This window comes from Gordionus sp. m RMFG-2023, chromosome 1 (genome assembly GCF_954871325.1).
Source record: "Gordionus sp. m RMFG-2023 chromosome 1, tfGorSpeb1-WG-v2, whole genome shotgun sequence".
In the NCBI taxonomy this organism is placed as follows: Eukaryota; Metazoa; Nematomorpha; class Gordioida; order Chordodea; family Parachordodidae; genus Gordionus; species Gordionus sp. m RMFG-2023.
Window position 1 is genome coordinate 43,139,876 of NC_088775.1, and position 11,972 is coordinate 43,151,847.

The following is an 11,972-nucleotide window of genomic DNA, read 5'->3' on the forward strand; positions in this document are numbered from 1 at the left end:
AGCAAAATAAAAGTGTTGGCACTTTGCCAAAACCGAAAAAAATTAAGAATAACTTTTGAAACTTGGCAATTATTTAGTATTCAATTTGTGCTTTAATATTCTCAAAACCGGATATTCGTATCATTAACTATAACCGAGTTATATTTATTTGAGAAGCGGAAATAAGCGGAATTCTTTGTAAATGTGAGGTGCAATTAGCGATACTTATGCCAGTGTGTAGCCCTTTAATTTAACATTAAGAATCTTTAAACGGCATATCAGCAGAATTAACGACTAGTGAGTTATGAGCAAAATAGGAAAGTGTTGGCACTTTGTCAAAACCGAAAAAAATTAAGAATAACTTTTGAAACTTGGCAATTATTTAGTATTCAATTTGTGCTTTAATATTCTCAAAACGGGATATCCGTATCATTAACCGTAATTAAGTTATATTTATTTATTTGAGAAGCGGAAATAAGCGGAATTCTTTGTAAATATGAGGTGCAATTAGCGATACTTATGCCAGTGAGTAGCCCTTTAATTGAACATTAAGAATCTTTAAATGGCATATCAGCAGAATTAACGGCTAGTGAGTTATGAGCAAAATAGGAAAGTGTTGGCACTTGCCAAAACCGAAAAAAATTAGGAATAACTTTTGAAACTTGGAAATTATTTAGTATTCAATTTGTGCTTTAATATTCTCAAAACGGGATATCCGTATCATTAACATTATCCGTAACCAAGATAGGAATTCTTTGTAAATGTGAGGTGCAATTAGCGATACTTATGCCAGTGTGTAGCCCTTTAATTGAACATTAAGAATCTTTAAAAGGCATATCAGCAGAATTAACGGCTAGTGAGTTATGAGCAAAATAAGAAAGTGTTGGCACTTTGCCAAAACCGAAAAAAATTAAGAATAACTTTTGAAACTTGGCAATTATTTAGTATTCAATTTTTGCTTTAATATTCTCAAAACGCGATATCCGTATCATTAAGCGTAACCAAGTTATATTTATTTATTTGAGAAGCGGAAATAAGCGGAATTCTTTGTAAATGTGAGGTGCAATTAGCGATACTTATGCCAATGTGTAGCCCTTTAATTGAACATTAAGAATCTTTAAACGGCATATCAGCAGAATTAACGGCTAGTGAGTTATGAGCAAACTAAGCTTAGAGACTTCGCTAATCGATGTATAAACCTTAGTGCTATCAATGTCCAAAATCTTCAGTTTTGCATAAATTTTTTCTGGCTTAAATATTGAGTTTTTTAACAATCAGCTCCAATCGAGCCGTTTAACACTATGTATCATAATCATTCACCATCGCAAGTATATATATATTCATAATAAAATTGTTACAAGCACTTTACATAAAACTCAATGTAATAAAATAAGAGAATATTTCAAATAAAAAAATTTCAATAAAAAATAAATATTTATTATTGGTTTGAGATTTGTAAACTAAATTTTCTTATTAGGATGTTAATTTTTATATTTCGTTCTTCCGATTAGCACCTTTCTATAGAAAAATAAGAATGGCATTTACATTTATTAAAAAATTTTATTTTTCAAGTTTTTCCCGATTATTATGTATAAAATTAAAATAAGGTTTATAAAAATCAGGGACCCGGAGTGAACCAACCATTATAAATATCTAAACCGTAACCGAACCTATATAATTATTTTTTGAAGGAGTAAAAAGAACTTTTATAAAAAAAAGTTAAACGGGTTCAGTTTTTATATTTTAGAAATGGAAATAATTTAAATATCCAGAATTATTTTGCTCTTATAGTACTGGCGTTTCCCGTATCTTAAAAATTAGTTATTTTGAATCATATATATTTTTTTTAGAAAAAAATTGAGAAAACATCAGAAAAATAAAGATTTAAAATGTTAAAACAAAAATGGGAAGAATAATATAAATTGAAAAAAAAATTTTAATTGTTTCCGGGGGTTTATTATCTATGCGGTTTTTTTTTATTCTGGGATTTTTTTTCCGGGGTTTTTTTTCCGGGAAATTTTTTTTTACCTTTTTTTTAGGTTCGGGACCGAAATATTCCCACAGCTGTTTGGAGTCAAATGAAAGAAAGGTGGTGAATACAAACAAGACACATTTAACATTTAAATTTAATAAATTTTAAAATATTTATATTATAATTTATGCAATATATATTTATGAATATTTAATTAAATATAAAATATTTAAATATATCTAAAGTAATATTTAAATATATATATAAGGTAATATTAAATTATATATAAAGTAATATTTAATAAATAATTAAAATATTAAATTATATATAAAGTAATATTTAATAAATAATTATATATATCTAAAGTAATATTTAAATTTATATATATAAAGTAATATTTAAATATATATATATAAAGTAATATTTAAATATATATATAAGGTAATATTAAATTATATATAAAGAAATATATAAATATATATAATTAAAATATTTATATGATAATTTGTGCAATATATTATAAAATATTTAAATATATCTAAAGTAATATTTAAATATATATAAAGTAATATTTAAATATAAATATAAGGTAATATTAAATTATATATAAAGTAATATTTAAATATATATATAAAGTAATATTTAAATATATATATAAAGTAACATTAAATTATATATAAAGAAATATTTAAATATAAATAATTAAAATCGTTATATGATAATTTATGCAATATATTATCAAATATTATAAAAGTAATATTTAAATATATAAATAAAGTATTATTAAAAACCATATATATAAACTAATATAAAATAAAATATAGGAAGATTGTATTTAAATTCGCTAAAATAATTGGTTAATTTATAATTAATAAAGTTCTGCCACCATAGAGTTTTTTAGGATAAATGATGTAATGATACGAGTTTTCTAAATAAAAAAATGTAACCATAAAGTTTTCTAATATAAAGATTGTTTATTTTATTTTAAATTATTAATTTAATTTTATATAATATATTTTAAAATTTTACATTTTTTTTATCAAACTAAAAAATATAATAATTTTCATATTAATATATAAAAATTTATATAATAAAAATCAATCTACATAATTTATAAAAAAATCAATTTATTTCAACATAAAAAAAACAATTTAAAGGTTAGTATTAATCGGTCATATTAACAATAATAATTAATTAATATAAATGATTATTGTTAATAACAGAATGTAGACTATCTGGCTTATGTTAATTGTTAGGTATAAAAGATTAATCTGAAATTTCTGAACCCAAAAATAAATTTTACATAGTTAGTGGAATGTGTATATATTTATGAAGATCTTTAAGTGGATAGTTAAAAATTGAAAAGTTAACAAAATCCAGTATATCATATTAAAATTTTTTAATTACTTCTAGTGCTGTAAACGTTACTACAAAAAAGAAACGCCTTACAGTTACTCGTTACATCTGAAAAAGGGAACCCGTTACGGTTACCTTAAAAAGAAACGCGCATTGAACGACTTGTCTTTATCTGAAAATCTTTGTAATTCAGATATGTCATAAGAGTCGTCATATGCAATTATCCTTAATATGACTATCTATTAATTTCCTTCTTTCCCATGCTTCCCTTAAAAATGGCTGCAGAGTTTGAAGATTGCCCCCATTTTATTCCATATTAGCTTACACTTAGAAAATTTAATTTTTAAAATAATTTTAGAGTGTATATCGTTATTTCAATGTCAACAGTATAAAAAATTAATAATTTTATAGTATAATTAAATGTTTTTATTTTTTAAATATTTTTAAGAATATTTTGAGTCTAAAGCGGATACATAGTATATAATGAGAAAAGGGAGAGATAAACGAATATTATAAGATTCCTCAAATTTAATCAATCAGGCAGATAAAAAAATATATTTTGAAGTAACTTTTCCCCTCCAAGCTCTTGTAGAAATTTCGAGCCGTGTTGCGTCTAAAATTTAAAAATGATTAGCACAAGTGTTGTTAATTTGCTTGGTCGTAAAATTTACGAACCAAGTTGGTGCTCAAGCCTGCTATGAGCACAAACCCGAGGTTCAAATATGGGGTCCAGGCCCGGAGTTGTTTATAATTTTTAAATAGCATAGCCCTGCAAGCAAGTCAGCTACGGGATAAAAAATCTTTTAATCAGGTTTAGTTATGATTTAATTAAATTGAATTTGCTTAGTTCTACTCTTGGGTAAACTAAGAAAAAATAAATCTCATTTACTAATCTTTCAAATTTTATTATACATTTAAATTTAATTATAAATTAGTAGGCTTTATTATTTTTTTCTACATTAATTCCATTTTCTAACTAAGCATTCAAATATTTGTTCAAATTGCGATGATTTTGGCTGTTTGTTTGTTTAACTATTTTTTCTCTTCCAGACTATGTTAAATCATCTTATATAATTATTAGTTTGTATATAGTTACTTAACTATCAAAACAACACTCAGGTATTACAACAAACAACTACGTTTTAATGTATCTGTTTTTTTTTTACTTACTTCAATTTTTTTTTCCTCTTGAAACTCGAAAATCGATAATTTTATTTCTTTATTTTTCTTTTCTTAAAATATGAAATCGTACATAAAAAAAAATAATTGTCTCCAAGTGTTTTATTTTAATTATTTTTGCAAAGAAAATAATTTTATATGGATAAGATAACATGTTTCATTAAATCATCACAACTAAGGGAATGACAGCGTTGCCTGTTTGTATATAGAAAAAAAAATATTTTTTTTATTCTTTAACTTTAAAAAAAAAATTATTCTGTAAACATACTCTTCACCCTACCCATAGTGGCGCCACTATTTTATTATGAATAAAAATAATTGTAAGAGGAAAATAATTTCGAGGAAAAGAAAGAAAACATGATAAATTCTCCACAAAAAACCTAAGATATAGGAACTAATTGAAAAGATGATGATGGAAATAACAGTCGATCTGGACAAATCGGCCAATGGAGGATTCAGACATACACTCCCAAAAAAATCGTAGATACCAAACAAAACAAAATATTTTGAAAAATTTATGTGATTTTTTAAAAGTTTTCTTGGAGAACATATTGTTTCATTTGAATAATATAACTTATTTTTTTATATATCATTTATATATATTATAATAATTTCTTATCTGTAAATTTAAAAAAAATTTGATAAGCAAAATAATAATTGTAAGATTTGAAATATATAATATTCACTGCTTATAATCACCTCTGAAATATATATTTTTATGAATAAAATCAAGGTTACAACGTTAGTAACTACGTTACTTTTTTTTACATTACTTTACAGCACAAATTAATATATAAATATTTATATTTTAGAAGGCAGATTTTATAATTTTTATGGCATTTATAACGAGAAAATTATATTTGCCCACCTGATTAATGATATTTGCCCCAGTGGGTAAATAGCATATATGACGAGAAAATTATATTTGCCCATCTGATTAATGATATTTGCCCCAGTGGGTAAATAGCATATATAACGATAAAATTATATTTGCCCACTTGATTAATGATATTTGCCCCAGTGGGTAAATAGCAAAGTTGTTAAAAGATACATTTTAAATGGATCTAGATACAGATACATCGTCTAAAAGTTATCTAGATACAGATACACCCTCTAAAAAGTTATCTAGATACAGATACAATTTTCAAAATGTATCTATATACAGATACAATTTTTTTTACTCTTATATAAGATTTGCATAAACCTAAATTGGTCATTAAGGCATCCTCGTTTATCTGTAAAGACATTTTTAGGGATTGTGGTGTTATATTTTATGAATAACAATTTTATATCAGGATATTCTTTAAAAATACTAATATAGACATTAATTTTAAAAAAAATGATTTAAAATTTGTTGAGTATCAAAATTTAAATCATGATTAACAAGCATACAGTGAAAACCTTAGTAATTCATCAACTAATCTTTGTATTAATAGTTTTTTTCATTCACAGTGTTGATGTTTTCTCTTAAAATTTAAAATTACAATTTTAAACATTTATTTAGTATCTAGATCCTTAAATGTTTTACAATGTTGCAAGTTGAGGTAATGCTAACTGAAATTTTCGTATTTTTTGGTAAACACTTAAAAATTATCTCAAAACAGATAGATACCTCTAAAATAATATCTAGATACCTTAAATAAAAATCTATCTAGATACAGATACCACATTTTTATATCTAGATACAGTATTTAGATACTTTAACAACTCTGGTAAATAGCATTTAAATAAAATAATATTTGCCCCCCAATTTTTAAATATATTTTAGGCTTGGATTTTTTTAAAATCTAATATATAGATAACCTAAAGAAAATCAATATGAAAGAAAGGTCATAAATCATTTGAAATATATAAATTTAAAAAATCTTTTATCTTTGTTAATCTTATTAGAAGCATACCTGTTTATTGTAAAGCTGGCAAATTAAAATCAATTTGATTTTTAAAAACATCAAATAAAATTTTATTTAGTAAATTTCATTAAAATACTTAACATAGACAAAGACTTAGATTATTATATAATTTTTATATATGGATTTTTTTTAAAATCTTATTTATAGATAGCCTAAAGAAAAGCCTTAATTTTTTATTTTATGAAAGATAGGTCATGATTTCTAAAAATCTATATTTGAAATTAATAAATTTAAAAAATCTTTTATCATTGTTAATCTCATTAATATCAAATATACATTTTGACATTTTTTTTATTTGATAATAAATACAACATAATGATATGCATTTTTTTATTAAACCGTTCAAATTTTATAAAATTGATATTAAATTATATATATATAGATTTTATAAGCTAAATATTATAAACGTTAATATAAAAAAATGAAATTAAATATTATAAAAGTTGGCATGTTCTACAAAACCATAATTCTGTTTTTAAATCTTTAGCTTCTTGAATCAATGATAAATCTTTAGCCTCTTGAATCAATGATAAATTTGTAGCTTCTTCAAAATATATAAAATTATAGTGTAAAATATATTAATATGAACCTGTTTTTAAATTTTTAACTTCTTGAATCAATAATAAATCTTTAGCCTCTTAAATCAATGATAAATTTGTAGCTTCTTCTTTTATTTTCTAAAATATATAAAATTATAGTGTAAAATATATTAATATGAACCTGTTTTTAAATCTTTAGCTTCTTGAATCAATGATAAATCTTTAGCCTCTTGAATCAATGATAAATTTGTAGCTTCTTCTTTTATTTTCTAAAATATATAAAATTATAGTGTAAAATATATTAATATGAACCTGTTTTTAAATCTTTAGCTTCTTGAATCAATAATAAATCTTTAGCCTCTTGAATCAATGATAAATTTGTAGCTTCTTCTTTTATTTTCTAAAATAAAATAAAATTTATAATGTAAAATATATTAATATGAACCTGTTTTTAAATCTTTAGCTTCTTGAATCAATGATAAATCTTTAGCCTCTTGAATCAATGATAAATTTGTAGCTTCTTCTTTTATTTTCTAAAATAAAATAAAATTTATAATGTAAAATATATTAATATGAACCTGTTTTTAAATCTTTAGCTTCTTTAATCAATAATAAATCTTTAGCCTCTTGAATCAATGATAAATTTGTAGCTTCTTCTTTTATTTTCTAAAATATATAAAATTATAGTGTAAAATATATTAATATGAACCTGTTTTTAAATCTTTAGCTTCTTGAATCAATAATAAATCTTTAGCCTCTTGAATCAATGATAAATTTGTAGCTTCTTCTTTTATTTTCTAAAATAAAATAAAATTTATAATGTAAAATATATTAATATGAACCTGTATTTATTTTTTTAAATGGAGTTTAAAAAAGGCGCCAACAGGGCAAATATCCTTTGCGTATGTAAATAGCTTTTGAGGTTTAGTCTTTATTTTATAATTTTCTACAAAAATGGTATGTAAATAGCTTTTGAGGTTTAGTCTATTTTATAATTTTCTACAAAAATGTGTATGTAAATATTAATTAAAACCAATTACCTTTGCCTTGAGGTACTGAATTTATATTTAATATTAGCTTGGTTTCGTCTTAATTTTAGAATTTTCAACAAAAATGTGTATGTAAATATTAATAAAAACCAATTACCTTTGCCTTGAGGTACTGTATTTATAATTTTAGAATTTTCGTGGCTTTATTTATGTCTACCGTATAAATGTAAGGATGCGAGAAAGATTCCTATTCCAAGCGCCGATATTAATTTTAGAATTTTCTACAAAAATATAATTTTATAATTTTAGGAAAAATAATTTGCCATTTGACTCCAAATGGTTTGATGATAAAAGAAAGACGGACCGATACCTTTTTTTAAACATTTTTTTTTATTTAAGAAAAATGTAAAAAATTAATAAATATTTTTTTTACATATTTAAGAAAAATTTTAAAAATTAGTAAATATTCTTTTACTATAACTTATTTTTAATTAAATTTCTTTTCAACATTAATCTTATTAATTAATTACTTTATATGTATTAAATTAAAATAAAATTTTATTATATTTATTTACCCCTTTATATAACTTGTTTCACTGTATACCAAAACACATAATCGTCAACATGTTTCATTAAATCATAACTATAACACTGTAAAAAGGTATCGTCCCTCCAATTCGTATGAAGATTATGAATTAGGCGTTTTGCCGTATTGCCAAGATTCCCAAAAAAATCTCGAAGATTCCCAAAATTGTATTTGAAGTAATTATGAAAATTAAAGAGGTTAAAATAATATATATTTTTAAGAAATCTAAACATAATAAAGATTGTATGCTAAACTTACTGTTACTCAATTTAGCATCACCATAAAACATTTAGAAACTTGCAAACCAATCCAAAGTAGATAATTTTGATTAATATTTAATCTTAAATTATATCCTTAATTACTGAATTAACGTTTGTGTATTTATATTATAGTATCAAATGTATGTACTGCAGAATTTAAAAGTAAAATGTCAAATTAATATTTACAATAATTTTTCAAAGCTATTAATCTACAAGGTCCAGTTTTGGATAACACAAATAGGGTATCGGTCCGATCCGTTTGTCTGTCTTTTGTCATTATACCATTTCGCTTCAAAATTTCGAAATATTTCCTATAAAAAGTCTATACTTCACTATTGAATTTGTGTTTATCTCCTTAAAGGAAAAGGTAATTGTTTTAATTAAAATTTTTACATATTAATATTTTAAATTATTTGCTTCAATACTGTAATTTTGGTTATCTCATTAATTTACATCAATATTGTATATTTGTTTATCTCCTTAAAGGAAAAGGTAATTGTTTTAATTAAAATTTTTACATATTAAAATTTTAAAGTATATACTTCAATACTGTATTTTTGGTTATCTCATTAATTTACATCAATATTGTATATCTGTTTATCTCCTTAAAGGAAAAGGTAATTGTTTTAATTAAAATTTTTACATATTAATATTTTAAAGTATTTACTTCAATACAGAGTTGTACAAAAGATATTCTTTGAAGATTTTTGAGCGAGATCTAGCTCAAAAATTTGAGCAAGATCTTTGAAGATCGTAAAATTTGAAGATCTTCTATTTTTTAAAAATTTTGTGTAACGATGTTCAAAGATCTTCATGATATTTATTTTTTTACCCCTTTATTAAAAGCCCAGATATTTTTCAATTTTCATCAAGGCAGGAGGAGAGGTATAAAACATATAAGAAATATTATATTAATAAAATTGAAAAACATCTGGGCTTTTAATAAAGGGGTAAAAAAATAAATATCATGAAGATCTTTGAAGATCGTTGATCGCAGCGATCTTCAAAGATCTTACACAAAATTTAAAAAAAATAAAAGATCTTCTAATTTTACGATCTTTATTTTGAGCAAATGTACAACTCTGCTTCAATACTGTATTTTTGGTTATCTCATTAATTTACATCAATATTGTATATCTGTTTATCTCCTTAAAGGAAAAGGTAATTGTTTTAATTAAAAATTTTTACATATTTATATTTTAAAGTATTTACTTCAATACTGTAATTTTGGTTATCTCATTAATTTACATCAATATTGTATATTTGTTTATCTCCTTAAAGGAAAAGGTAATTGTTTTAATTAAAATTTTTACATATTAATATTTTAAAGTATTTACTTCAATACTGTAATTTTGGTTATCTCATTAATTTACATCAATATTGTATATCTGTTTATCTCCTTAAAGGAAAAGGTAATTGTTTTAATTAAAATTTTTACATATTAATATTTTAAAGTATTTACTTCAATACTGTATTTTTGGTTACTCATTAATTTACATCAATATTGTATATCTGTTTATCTCCTAAAAGGAAAAGGTAATTGTTTTAATTAAAATTTTTACATATTAATATTTTAAAGTATTTACTTCAATACTGTTATGGTGGCAATCTTAAATAATGATACCAACTTCATACTGAAAGTCCAAATATTATAAATGTAAAATTTATTATATTTGTACTTCTCCAACCTGCCATGGTAGAGGATTTACATTAAATAATGTATTTACTCTGACAGCAGAATGCAATGGTAAATTATTTAATATGCAAGATTTTAATATACAAGATGTAATTTATTATTTTCTAGATATTTGCAAGTACTTGACTTCAAGAGAGGAAGTATTTTACAATATAATATGAAAATCAAATTAATATATTTTTCCTTAAGTATCATTGGAAAGAAATGAAGATAATGTGACTTCTGTGAATATTCATGAACAAGAAGATGGAAGTGCTGTGGGGATTTCTGGGATCCTTTAAGAAGGTCCGGAGTCGATATCCTCGATGATCAATCCTATTCGAGAAGATGCTGATTTTGGTTAATCAAAATTTTAATATATTTTCTTTTTAATTTTATCATAGTTAATCAAAATTTTGTTAGTATATTTTCATTTTAATTTTATCATAATTAATCAAAAATATTTTTTTCCTTAAGAATCGATGGGTAGAAATGAAGAGATTGTGACTTCTGTGATTAATCATGAACAAGAAGATGGAGGTGCTGTGGGGATTTCTGGGATCCTTGAAGAAGGTCCGGAGTCGATATCCTCTATGATCAATCCTATTCGAGAAGATGCTAATTTTGGTTAATTAAAATTTTGTTAATATATTTTCTTTTTAATTTTATCATAGTTAATCAAAATTTTGTTAGTATATTTTCTTTTTAATTTTATCATAATTAATCAAAAATATTTTTTTCCTTAAGAATCGATGGGTAGAAATGAAGAGATTGTGACTTCTGTGATTAATCATGAACAAGAAGATGAAGGTGCTGTGGGGATTTCTGGGATCCTTGAAGAAGGTCTATCCTCGATGATCAATCCTATTCGAGAAGATGCTGATTTTGGTTAATCAAAATTTTGTTAATATATTTTCTTTTTAATTTTATCATAGTTAATCAATATTTTGTTAGTATATTTTCTTTTTAATTTCATCATAATTAATCAAAAATATTTTTTTCCTTAAGAATCGATGGGTAGAAATGAAGAGATTGTGACTTCTGTGATTAATCATGAATAAGAAGATGGAGAGGATGATCTCCATGTTTTACCATTTTTGGACGAAAGTTTTATAGATGAAGAAGTTGTAATCGATATCTCCATTGCAGCTGATAGCTCTGTAACTTTACCAATATCAGTTAATAACATCTCATATTTAAATGTAGAACAGCCATATAATTTTATTATTTCCCAAAAAAAACGTAATTTGTTATATTCAAATAAATTTCTATATGTTCATCATAAATTTGGAATTTTATTTAAATGTAGACTAAGTCATTGTACGGCAAGAGGTACATTAATAAATATGCAGTTTACATTGACACATATTCACAACCATCCTTCTGAATCTGAGGAAGAGCATTATGCAATTTTAGTAACTATGAATAAACTTAAAGAACAAATTCGAGCGTACCCCTATCAAAGCAAACGTAAAACATATAATCAGGTTATGCGTATTAGAAAAATGGATCCTCTCGTTCAACTCT

At 23.4% G+C, this 11,972-nt stretch overlaps 1 protein-coding gene and 1 long non-coding RNA gene across 4 annotated transcripts; one reads left to right on the forward strand and one right to left on the reverse strand.

The window, feature by feature from the left end:
- Positions 1-6,863: 6,863 nt before the first annotated feature.
- LOC135931892 (uncharacterized) lies at positions 6,864-8,663 on the reverse strand. Of its 3 annotated transcripts, XR_010573199.1 has the most exons (12): positions 8,500-8,663; positions 8,248-8,294; positions 8,082-8,205; positions 7,976-8,023; positions 7,778-7,934; positions 7,645-7,732; positions 7,514-7,601; positions 7,381-7,468; positions 7,248-7,335; positions 7,117-7,204; positions 6,986-7,073; positions 6,864-6,940 (listed from the first exon to the last, which is right to left on the reverse strand). It is a non-coding gene; the product is annotated as an uncharacterized LOC135931892 (long non-coding RNA). The 3 variants fall into 3 exon arrangements; XR_010573200.1 differs by lacking the exon at positions 8,248-8,294; XR_010573198.1 differs by lacking the exons at positions 8,248-8,294; positions 8,500-8,663 and having other exon boundaries at positions 8,082-8,239.
- Positions 8,664-10,671: 2,008 nt separating this feature from the next.
- LOC135925899 (uncharacterized) lies at positions 10,672-11,338 on the forward strand. The gene is made up of 3 exons (XM_065461464.1): positions 10,672-10,805; positions 10,923-11,072; positions 11,193-11,338. The coding sequence occupies exons 1-3, from the start codon at positions 10,772-10,774 to the stop codon at positions 11,336-11,338; spliced, it is 330 nt and encodes a 109-aa protein (XP_065317536.1). The 5' UTR covers positions 10,672-10,771.
- Positions 11,339-11,972: the final 634 nt, after the last annotated feature.